The following is a 12,543-nucleotide window of genomic DNA, read 5'->3' as shown; positions in this document are numbered from 1 at the left end:
AAGGCATAAAAAAAGAAAATCTTTGTATGTGGTCCATTCAACCAAAGGAAACTAAAGACCAATGTCTGATTACTTTCTTAAAAACACAAAATATAAATATCCTGTATATTGTAGTGTACTGGGGCTTTGCAGCTACATGCTATACATGCAAAATGTAAAGGTAAACTCTGCATTACCAAACTACATTATTATCATGAGTAAAAAAAAAAAAGTACCACTTGGTTGCCATGAATAAAAAAGGTTGTTCCCTAGCTTCCAGCCTACGCAACTTGGATTACATGGTCTCTGGCTAAAAATCATTACTGCACAGAGTCTATTGTTTTCAATCAGCAGTGAGATAAGAGGATAAAAACAGCAGCCCCCATGTACATAGATTAATTACAAACTACACAGTGGAACAAGGTTTTTAATACATTAAAGCACATTGATAAGATTGTTTGTATTAAGCCAATTTCTTTCATGTATATAAAAAAAAAAACAAAAAAGGCTTTAATTCCTCTTTAAGATATAGATACAAAATAGATTATACTACTCGAAATGTGTGTAGGGTCATATTTAGACAGAGGCCATAGGCAGCTGGAATTGCTTGGGATGGCTTACAGCTGCTCAGATGTTGTCATTAATGTGAACCTGTGTGCAGACTTTGCACCCTGGAGCAATTGAATACTTAGAACAATCAGTAAAAGAAATGTAAAACAATCCCTCATTTAACTCTATAGCTATGGGAATTGTGAAGAAATTAATCTTCAAAGCTTACAGCGGACACACAGGAGCTTTTTCTATATTGCAACAGAATCTTGGAATCCTGTCACCCATTTTAATGTAAACACGCAGCAGGTGTTTATAAAATGTAAGAAACCATCTGAAACCTGTCTTCAGAGTAATTGCTATGATTTTTGGGGATCTTTGAGAACAAATGACTTCACAGTACTTGCTAGAGTGGCCAGGGATGGCTTGTTTTAAAGATATTTTACTGCTTGTTAGGAATACAAGAATATTATAATGTTCATAGTCAGGGCCGAGGTACAATTTAAAATAAGTGACACATGCTTGCCCCATTGGCCCATCAAGCACTGTCCAGTGCCTCCTACTGGCATATCGGGACTCGACAACCTGGTATCATAGGTTCAGATTTTTTCAATTCCTTTAAAAGCTCCAACACTGGCTACAGTCAGGATGCTGTCATGATACTTTCCCACTAGGTTAAAGTTTTAGATATTGCGAATGAAGGCAGGATGAAAACTACAGTTTCACCCTTGAGTTTTTATAGCAAATTGCACTGATTTCGAAGCCTAAAAGGCAGCAAAATATTTTTTTTCATCAGACTACAGGAATTTGCATTAGTATATTCTCTCAATGGATGTAATGTTTAGTTCAATGTGTAATTAAACTGTATTTGATGCATAATGATGGGCTCACCATACACCAGCGGTCTGGATTCTGGAGTGAGGGGGCGGGTAGTGGCAGCCCCACTTCCTCAGGTAAGCGACGCTGGGGATTGCCTGTTCACAGTATGTTCCCATTGGGGGGACAGGTAGTCCTCTTTTTATCTACCCTCTCCTTCCGGTATCTAGGTCTGCGCACGCCCATGGTCTTTAGATGCACTACGCTTACTGGTATGCATACAATACTTTTCCAATTGTGTGGTACCCTGTGTCAGGGGGCTCTCCAGATGCTTTTTGCCATGTTTCACTGTTCGCACTTTGAAAGCTGATGCTACTGTTTCTAATTATGTAACCACTGCATTAGTTACTACTTTGTTGTTTCTGTATTATTTGATAAACTTTCAATAAAAAATTATGTTGAAAAAAAAAGAAAACAAACTGTATTTTATGGTACTCTCTTCTAATTTGATTTCATAAAAGGGGTGAGGAGTAAACAGTTTTATTTATACACATGTGTGCCTAGTGTGTCATGCTTTTTAGAATGAAGATGCACATCTTTTGTACATATCCTGAGCTTGCGAAATAAGGCCGGCATGCATGGTTCTGGTTCTAATTCAAACCATTAATTGGCAGGCTGGATGTACCAGGTTGATTGATTGATCAACTTGGGTACAACCAGCCTGCCAGATTTGCTTCTGGTTTTTGTAAGCGGCTGTTATTGCCACTAACATTAATATCACTGTCTTCTCCTGGTGGGGACAGCTTCCCCCTACTCCCCCCCCACCCCCCCCCCCCTTTGTGAGACGACAATGGCTCGGCAGGAGGGATTTCCCTGTCAACTCTGTCTGTGTTGATGGGGAAATCGTGCAAATTTGCACCATCTATGGCCTGCCTAAAAGTGCTTAGCTCTACAATGAGAGACACAAGATTCTTCTGATTGGGAAGGAGAGCTGGATATCTGGGAGGAGAGATATGAGACCCAGGACTCCACATCACACCATGGAAACACTAAATATGCATTGCATACAATAAAGAATAATCTGACCATATTTCCCCCAACTTCTCAATTTAAAACAGATTGCCTACCATTAAAAATATTTTTTTTTAGCTTTTGGATAGAGTAGGCAATATTTAAAATCACTGGCAGTTTTTTTTTTTTTTTTATTCTTCTTTTTGTCATCGGTGTTCCATTGGGGAGAATTGCCTTTTTTCCTAGACCATAGACAGCACTAAAAGTGAAAGAAAATCTCTCCAAGGAAAAGGAAAATCCCTTTGAAGGTTGTCACTGAACTTTTTCCCTATTGGAAGATTTCCAATTTCCAATATTCCTGTTACAGCGACAACTAAAAATATTGGTTCTCCTGTCACTTTCAGTTCCAATGACAATGGTGATAAAGTGTAGGCAATTATCCCAAAGTCAGCAATACAAATCTCAGAAAGGTTCTAAAGTTTCACTACACTATTCTGAAAAAAAAAGGTATGCTTTTACATGCACTTTAAATAGATAAATTGGTTACAATATAATATGATATAACTACTTAGCCCCCGTTCACATAGGGGCGACGCTACTTCGCACCGCGACCTCCGAGGTCGCGGTGCGAGCAGCGCGCCGCGACCCGGGAGCGGCCGCCACAGACTTCATAACATTGAAGTCTGTGGCGGTCGCCTCCTGGTCGCCCCAAAGAAGCTCCGGACCCTTTTTCTAAGTCGGAGCGACTTGCGTCGCTCCTATTAGAACGGGTCCGCAGCTTCCCTATGGGAGGCGACCTGTGAGGCGCCTTAGTGTGAACGGGGGCTAAGAGGCATAAAATAGCAATTTACAGTAAAAAAGGTTAGTTATAAATTTTAGACAACATACTACTATAGTGGTAAATACAAGTGATTAATGATATAAAATAAAGTAAAAATATAAATGGTACCCTAAAGAACAAATTTTAAATGTGTTTAATAGGCTGATATAATAATAGTAATATTGTTTGTCTAGTAATATACTGCTTAGGAGCTGTGTATACAAAGTGATAAAAGCATTCTAGCATTCTGTGTGGCTAATGATAAATATTAGTTTTGCTTGATAGGCGTGCAAATACTAGGAAATATAGCAACCATAAAGGATTATTATGGTTGACACTCAAGTGTCACTGACAGTATTGGGTTTTATTCCAAAATATGTAAACATAGTCAAGCTGCAATAGGCAGTAGGCAAACATTATAGAGTGTTTTGTAGAAGTTAGATATTTGCATATATGAATAAATCTAGAAAATGGTAATCAGCCCAGATTAAGAGGAGATCAATGTCCTAAAGGTCATGTGGAGAGACCTAAAGGAGGCAATTTTTTTTAGAACAGCATAGTTACATTGCCTCCCACACCAACCTATGTTATCTAATGGTGATGAGGCCTATAGGACCAGAGATAACCCCCACCCATAGGCCTATAGCACCAGAGATACCCTCCCCCATCCCCTTATGATACATATTCCCTTTGAAAATCAGATGGCACTGGTGTGAGCAGTGGTGTATTTAGGTTTTGTGCTGCCCTAGGCCTGACTAATCTTGTGCACCCCCTATTTTAAATCTGACCCACCCCTTAATGTAAAGGCCACTCTGCTTCCTGTTTATGACCCGCCCTGTCAACTGTAAACCACAGACCGCAACCACAGTCTATCAGTGTCCATCAGTGTAGCCTCATCAGTTCCCATAAGCTCAGCCTCATCAGTGCCGCCTTATTAGTGCCCATCAGTGCAGCCTCATCAGTGTAGCATATCAGTGCGGCCTCATCAGTGGTCATCAGTACAGCCCCATCATTGGCCACCAGTGCAGTCTATCAGTGCATATACAATTAAAAGTCTTATTTGTATATGATGAAATTCAATATTCTCGCTCAAGGACAAGGATGTTTAAAGAATTTAAATTATATTATTGACATGATGCCTGCCATACCTGGGGGCGGAGGAGGGGAGGCGGAGCATTAGGCTGCAGTGCCACACTTATTAGCATTGGCGGCCGTCGGTTCAGTTATATTAAGTGTGATTGGCGGCCTGCGATCTGTCCAAATGCCCTCCTCAGCCAGTATTATCATACCGGTAGGTAGCAGCATGACCACTTTATGGGGGTGCCAGACTGGTTTGCCTCCTGGACCCTGCCCTCCGGCCCAATTCGCCCCATAGCACTGGCACTATACTAAATGTGTAGCGCAAGTCGGCAGGGACCCTTTTCGTGTGGGAGTCGGGAGGAAGCTGGTATTTTCTCGTGTAGGGTGCAGCTTTTTTGCTGCCCCCCCCTGCAGAGTTATGCCCTAGGCCTTGGCTTTGTTGGCCTAGGCCAAGATACAGCACTGGGTGTGAGATACTGTTTTTGCAATCTTCATTGAGGCCTCAAAGCAACTAATGGATATCAGGCAAAATGACAATGCATCAATGCAATGTCAAGTTCTGTATTACTGTAAACTTGCTTTTGTCATATTTTTTATTATGGCTAACAGTATGTTTTAGATGATCCTCAGCTGCTCCTGAGAGACTGTCATGTACATTATTATGCTCATATCATGGCATGGTCCTAATCCTAAATAAAGAATAAAAAAAAAAAAAGGAAAAAAATGGCAATCAAGCATAAAAATTTAAAATACTTCCAAAAACACAAACAGTAAAAAAGGTCCACCATTTTCTTTTCAGTGTTATAGAGGCCCCATCTTAAGATGTGTACATCTGTAATTCCTGTACAGGGCCCTTTCTTGGGTTGTAACTCAGCATTGTATAATTATCTGTTTCTATGTTCTTACCAATTTTGGAACATGTTGCAGATGCAGAAATTGTACATTGATTAAATTGTTTATAAAAACTCTTTCCATAAAACTGACCACCACAGATGCGAGACTGCTGAATATTCTCCACCAATGTCTTAAACACAACTGTGTGTTCTGAATAATCTGTTTTAATTTCTGGCAGCACTTGAGTCCATCCACAACAATACCACACTCCAGTGTGCTTGCCCTTCTTTCACTGCTCCTCACTTCTTTCATGCTTCAGATTCATCTCCTTCACTTACAAAGCATGGCACCTGGCTAATTAGAGTGGACTTTGCCCAAATCCTTTAGGACTTAAACACACCCCATTAAACCATACCCACTGTAATCATGGTGTGTGGTATGCTTTAAATGTTGCTTTTTTATTCCCTCATAATATGTCCTTGTAATCCAATTTACAATGTTGGTATATAGACAGTTCCAACATGTATTATTCTGAAATATTGACTAAGTGTACAATATGCATATGCATATGCATATGCAGAACTTTGAACCTTTGTAGTAGGCAAGAAAACCATTGCTGTACAGTCTCTGCTTCAGCTTAACATAAAAAATTCACCTTCTTACTCTCTTCTTTCCTAAAAACACAAAAGTGTTTGATTTTTTTTAGTGTCACCCCCAATCCATAAATCCCAATCCATAAATCCACATGCTTATGGAAAGTTCCAGTATGCACAGCCTATGTTCCACTTTAAAAGCCATAGGCAAGCTTCCTAATCCATATACCTAGTTGTTACTCACATTCAACTCAACCTTTTCTGTAAGTTACTTCTAAACCTTCATACTTTTAGGTAAATTCAGACGTTCATATAGATATAAAGGTAGATGCTAATACATTTACTTAAGATCACACAGTAGACAATGTGTAACAATTCAGACAAACCAGAGATTTTATTTCACTGGTAGAAATTTCTGATTGGCTACAATAAGTTACCTTCTGTTTTTGCTTTATTTAGGAGCATAATGCCTCAACAGAAGGTAGCAGGATAATCGCTGTACCATACAGGCATAAAATAACCCATTTGGGTTAATTAGGGTTAATTTATCTATTAGGTATACTTACTGGAAAAGACTGTGCACACATCAATAGTTGAACCTCTCATCAAATAAAATAATATTCTTACCAGAATACATCCAACGTAAGAAAAGGTTTATTAGAAGTAAGTTCCCCCTATTCACAGACGTATGTTCAGCTTTTCATACCTTTACAGACCATTAAGCTTTGAAACAGCATGTGCCCCTTTCCAGCCTATAGACAGAAGATATTTTCTTGGCACTTTTCCATTTCTAAATACACTAAGATTGGTTGCCTGTCCAGGATTCTGCTCATTATTTCATCGCGAAAAAGAAACGTCTTTTTTAAAAACATGGGACAGATTTTACATGGGTTATGTCACATGGTTAGCCTTTTAATACTAAGCTTATATTAGGATTTTATTAAATATTTTTATAGTAATAGTTTATGCTCATCACTTCTATGACAATGTCTCTAATACATACTCATCATTGCTTTTTGAAAGGTAAAACAATCCAGCTTGAATTTTGTTCACACTATTTGGGCTGATTCATAAACCTGCAGGAAAGAGGTGTCCCTATTGCCATTGCCAACAAGAATCAAGCAAATACGTCATTACTCTTATTAGTGCAGGTAAGAAAATTAGGGAGAGAGGAAACTTAAGTGGCTAATATGGGTATCAAAAATTATGTTCTTTTGCCTCCAGCTCTACAAATTAGCCTTTTTTGTCATGTTCTGCTTCCTGTGAGCAATTAACAGGAGTACCTCATGACATGGTCTCCTAAAACCTTGGTAAAGCTTTTATGATAATGAAGCTTACTGAGACTTATAATCACCTGTCCATAAATTGAAGCCATTTCTGAATACAGAGATCAGTGCTGTATAGGATGCATAGGTAAATACATGTGATAATTACTTTAAATGCCAGCAAATCCCTATTTGATTAGGTAGATGATGTTTAGACAAACAGTGGTTGCATGGGAGTAAATGTTACTGGAAGACCGATATTTAATAAGAAATGGAGGCATCTTAGCTAATCTGAGACTTAGCTGCTCCTCATCTTCATAAATTAGAACATTTTTGAATGGCTCCTTAAAGTACTAGATCATTTCCATTCTCCTCACGGTTTTCCAGCTCTCCATACAGAATACAGATCATTAGGAAACTACGAAGCAATCAAGTAATGTGCATCTGATGAAATTACTCTATCAATGTGCTGGGCTCCTACTTATCCCATCCCCCAACCCCACAGAAACAAAACAACATGGGACAGTTTTAGAGTCACAATAACCTTTCCAGATGGAAAAGTGATATCAAAGCAACAGCATAAATCGTCCAAACCATACTTTGTACCTTGTTACATCGATTTACCAAAGTAAATTATATTGTATTTCAGTCTCAAATACCAGTAAATGTAAATATCCGTAAATAAATTACTAAGTATTTTTATTTTAAGACAATGCAGTAGTCCAGGATTATTATTAGTTTTTTTTTTGGATCACTTTTACTTTTGCATTGAAGCCGAGAGCAACATGTTCTTTCATATTACCAGTCAGGTTAGACTGGCTTAAGGCACCCAAAAAATTAAAGTTGATTCATACAGTTCTGGTGAAAATGTGTAATAAAAAGACAGTGTATGAGTATAATATCAGATGAACATCCATTTGTCAATCTTATAGGGTTTCTAGTACAGGCTGGCTGATATCAGCTAGCTTCACAAGTGCTCTATGGAGAGATTACCTAACATCTAGGGGCTTGTTTTAAAGTGATTTAATGTGTTATCAAAAGAAAAAAGTGTTGCCCCATAGCAACCAGAATATGTACTTTGCTTACAAAAACCAAGATCTGTAGGAATGACAGCTGATTGGATCCTATGAGCAAAAATAAACTTTCTTGGTAGCATATTTTTTATACAGAAGCTCCATAATGGCCAATAAACATGTGCGAGAAATACTCCATAATGCTATTTTTTGTGAATGAGTACATTTGGCTAAGACAACTAATAGACTCTTTCACTTAGATTATTGAATTGGAAGTAAGCTGCATGTTCAAATACGTCTAAGGAACAGAAGTTGATTTCAGTTACCTGCAGTTATGACCATTTCTTGAAACATTTCATATGTTTCTTTAACTGGGATCAGTTAATCTCTGCTATCATATCATATCATATACTATAGGTGATTTGTCCCTTGAGTGGAGTTTCCTATGACAAGTTAATTCAGTATCTTAATAACCATTAAATGGAATGTATAAAATATAAGATCCCTAGCAATTGTGTGCAGTACGATTACCAATCTTAGCTGTTATCTGTTTGGTTTCTTTAAAATGCTTCATGACAGGAAGTATATTATTATAAAAAGCAACACTCGAATATAAAGAAAATGTTCTCCAATGGGCAACACTACACCTTAGTGGAATTTCCATGAAATGATTTCCTGCATTATTCAGTAAGGCATAGTAGAGTGCCAGGCTGATATGGAAAATGCACTAATGCATATCAACCAATCAGAATCATCGCTCACAGCCCTGACTTTAGTAAAATGACTTTGCACTGTCTTACCCAGTAAGTCCATATGTCCTCTTTATTACAACATGACTTTAATAAGGATCAGTGATACAAAAGTGATTTCTGTATACAGACTACACTAACTAGAAATAAATTGGGTGACGTTGTCTACTTTTAGCCAGATATATGAGCTCTGATCCTTTTTTTAGCTATTTTTATTTATCTGGTTTTGTAGATATACTTGCAATGCACTATTTCTGCAGTTATCCAGTGACAGCACTCTCATTATAAATGATTACACGCTACGTGTAACAATTACCAATTCACCACTTTCATGGCAACATAAAGTCTTCTATAAAAGAGCTAATCCCCTTGTCAAATGCACTAATTGTGATGCAAGTTAAATTAATTGTCTGAGAAGCAGCTTCATTGTTTCACACTAGAAAAAAATCATGTGTGGTCACATGTAGCAAATATTATAAAAGTGGGTTACTGTGTTAGCTGATAGAGGGCTGGCATTGCAAGCTATGAAGAATCATGCATAAAGAATTAAGGAGTCAGATGAAGAAGGCAGATTATGATAACTCAGTAAGGATACAATAACTATTCCCATGGCACTTGTGTCACCAAAGCACCAAGAACTCATGGACCTTAGGTAAGTATAAAGCTTATCACAACTTAAGTTAAACATGTTATATGTAATAGATTCACTATAATTGACTTATTTTTCTAAACTCTCTCTCTCTTTTATTTGCTTGTGGGAAATTCATACCACATACAAGTCTATTGGCTACACAAACTCATTCTTTGCATGATACCAGTTATCCTTTGATGTTTTTTTTTTTCCTGAAACCAGATTTTTTAACATGGGATGAGGAATAGTGAATTATTTTACAACTGTATCTAGGCTATAAATTCCTCAGTACTGACCTTTCCATACACCCGCAGAAATAGACCCTGACTTGTACATATGCTCACACTTGTTACAGGTTTCAATGGCCAAAGTAGCATACAGTAGCTCTTATCATAATATGCATAATTAGGTGAGTCTCGATCTTTCCTTTTTTGTTGTTTATAACTCCCGCAAATCATAATTTATTTTTTGAAAAAAAAAAAAAAACTCGCAGCTACTTTCCCTTAAGGTTAGATAAAATGATTACCATTGATTAGTAATATAGTTGATAGTACTGAGTAATAGTATTCTATATTTAACATTTTAGTTTGGTTAGTTGTGTACTCTGATTACAATATTTATTTGACATCATTGATTCAGACTTTTCTGCTGTAAGATCCCTCAAAAAAGGAATTTTGATCTGATTTAATGCTTGGTAAAGCACCCAAAAAATGATCATGATCCAATACTAAAAGGGGTGGAGGAGGAGAATTCTTATGTATTTGCATTAGTGATCTCCTGCCCACTCCCTTCCTAAGGGGCCCTGCGTGTTTAGACTGTAGATCAACTGCCAGCCTTGCTGATATACAGGAATCAGTGCAGTTTATCCTTCACAATGCCTTTAAGTCTCTGCTGCTACACATGCTGCTTACATAATAACAACCTCCTTATGGAAATAGCATGAATGCACAGACAATGTTATGTATGCAGTAAAATTAGGGAAGTGTAGAGTGGGGGATAAGAAAAAGTGAGGACTATATGCCTTAATACTTGCAACCAGACAAGAATGTTCCCAGAAAAACTCCCTTCATTGCATCCTTGCTGCCAATAGGTGGGGCCCACAAGCTTTTGGCCACTCACCGGTTCCTCTAAGAGGAAATCCGCACACATCTACTGCTTCAGAATTTTTTTTTTCCTCTCTTTCTGTCTGCAAGCATTTGTGTCCCACAAAGGCTGATCACTGCAGCCCAGGCACATGAATGCAGCCTTTTGTAAGCATTCCTCAGCCTCCGTGCTTCCCAGAACAGTGGGTCTCCAGGCTGCATGGAATGATGTGAGAGGCAGCAGATTCCCCCAGCACATTTCATTCAGTCACACCTGTCACAAAAACAACTCTTCAAATACAGCCTGACAGCCTGTAGAGTAAAATAAGACAGCATGCACACAGTGCATAATAAAACACACATCCTCATAGTTATAGTATAACAGTAGAGGACCAATACATATTCTGCATGACTGTTAACAAAATCTATATCTTGGCATTGCCAAAACACCTGTATGATTTCCAGATTCTTTCATTGCTGTTAGCACAGTCTCATGTAGACATTTTCATGCTGTTGTAGTATTGACACCAAGTATGGTAGATTCAATAGAAGGCTATATAAATAGGATTATTATAACACAACCATGCAGCATTACTAATATGACATTAAAACAAATATCATATCACACATCATGCTCAGAGTCACTGCAAGGAGACACGACCAGAGAATATAAATGATGTAGAATATCTTACCAATGTGGATGATTGAATCTGATCTAGAGTCTGCTCTTGTCCTGTCCCAAGATACAGTCCAGAAGACGGACAGATAGATCACTGCATGCAAAATGTCCATCTTCTTCAATGACTGCTGACCACAAATCAGATCTTCATGAGAAGTCTGGGAACAGCATTGAGAGTTAGGCAGATCTCAGAAGAGTTTAATCCCTGTGTTTTTATGGGGTAAAAGATGGAGGCATCGGGGGAGATAAACCAGAATGGATCAAGCAGGGAAAAGTCTATCAATAAGATTTGTTTCCTTGATGAAAAACCAACACACAATATTTGATTCTTAGAATATGAATAAAATATCCACTGGGCATCCAAAGCTGAGCATGAGAATGATTTTACATGCACCACAGAAAATTCTCCATAGAGCCGCATATACTAGAGCAGGCAAACTGCAGAAAATGACAGTAATCCTTCAGGATCCTAGTGCAGATCTAGCTCACAGAAACCCTTTTAGATTAACGGGGGGAGTAAATAGCACACACACACACACAAGAACTGGCTATATAAAGGCTTTGCTTCATGCATCTTCTTCTATTGAGCAGTGTGTGACAAATGTGCATGGGAATATACCAGCAGCATCCAGCTGTAAAAGTAAAGAGCTGCTGCATGTATTTTCAGCTTCCACTTGGATAGATGCTGGGGTAACGAGGGAATCCTTATACCATCCAAATGAATTGAAGGCTTATCCTCAAACAGGTTGAGAGTGCAGTTTAGATGCTTCGGTGAGAGCAGGATGTCTAGTGGGGAGCAGTGCTGGATAACAGAACGCTCCCAGTTCTCAGCTTCAGCTTCAGCAGCAGCAGCAGCAGACAGGCAGCCAGCACGTTGCCTAGAAATGAATCACCTAGGAGAAGCAGGGAAATACAGAGAGGAGATAAGAGTACCATCAAAGCCAGCGAGAGAGGCAGAAACTGAGAGCTGTAGAGGCATCTAGCTCCTCCCTCTTGTCCCTATCTGCAATACAAGGGGAAATAAGACACAGCTCCCAAGTTCTCACTTGGCCTTTGAAAACAGAAGAGGGAAGATGCTATGCTTAAAGCCTGATTGAAATATCATATATATATATATATATATATATATATATAATATATATATATATATATATATATATATGACACAGAAATGAATAATGCACCAAAGGCATGCTGCTTCCTTGCCACTGCCATGTATTATTTCGGACATGGACACAGGTCATAGAAAATGCAAATTAATTTCTCTCCACCCCACTGGGACAATCAATTTAATTGCTTGATGCCCTAGAATATTATACAGCAGTACACAAATCGTGCTGATTTTACTTAATCTAGGAAAGAAGGCAGCTTGACTTGCCCATCTGCCTGCTATGTTTTTTAATGAATAGTGACATTAGTGAGCGTTTTAAACTGATCACATT

General features: G+C 38.3%; 1 protein-coding gene across 3 annotated transcripts in view; it reads right to left on the bottom strand.

Moving 5' to 3' along the window:
* Window positions 1-12,060, bottom strand: part of GRID2 (glutamate ionotropic receptor delta type subunit 2) — a 1,458,531-nt gene extending 1,446,471 nt beyond the window's left edge. For all 3 annotated transcript variants that reach the window (XR_014225747.1, XR_014225748.1, XM_082268534.1), the window contains exon 1: window positions 11,115-12,060. Coding sequence is in view for 1 of the 3 variants with exons in the window: in XM_082268534.1 (XP_082124660.1) it covers window positions 11,115-11,214 (100 nt within the window). In the remaining 2 variants the exon portion in view is untranslated. The remainder of the gene's footprint in view (window positions 1-11,114) is intronic.
* Between the last annotated feature and the right edge of the window lie 483 nt (window positions 12,061-12,543).

This window comes from Pelophylax lessonae (genome assembly GCF_965119305.1).
Source record: "Pelophylax lessonae genome assembly, chromosome: 1".
Taxonomy (NCBI): Eukaryota; Metazoa; Chordata; class Amphibia; order Anura; family Ranidae; genus Pelophylax; species Pelophylax lessonae.
Note: the sequence above shows the minus strand (reverse complement) of the source record. Positions and strands in the feature narration are given on the sequence as shown.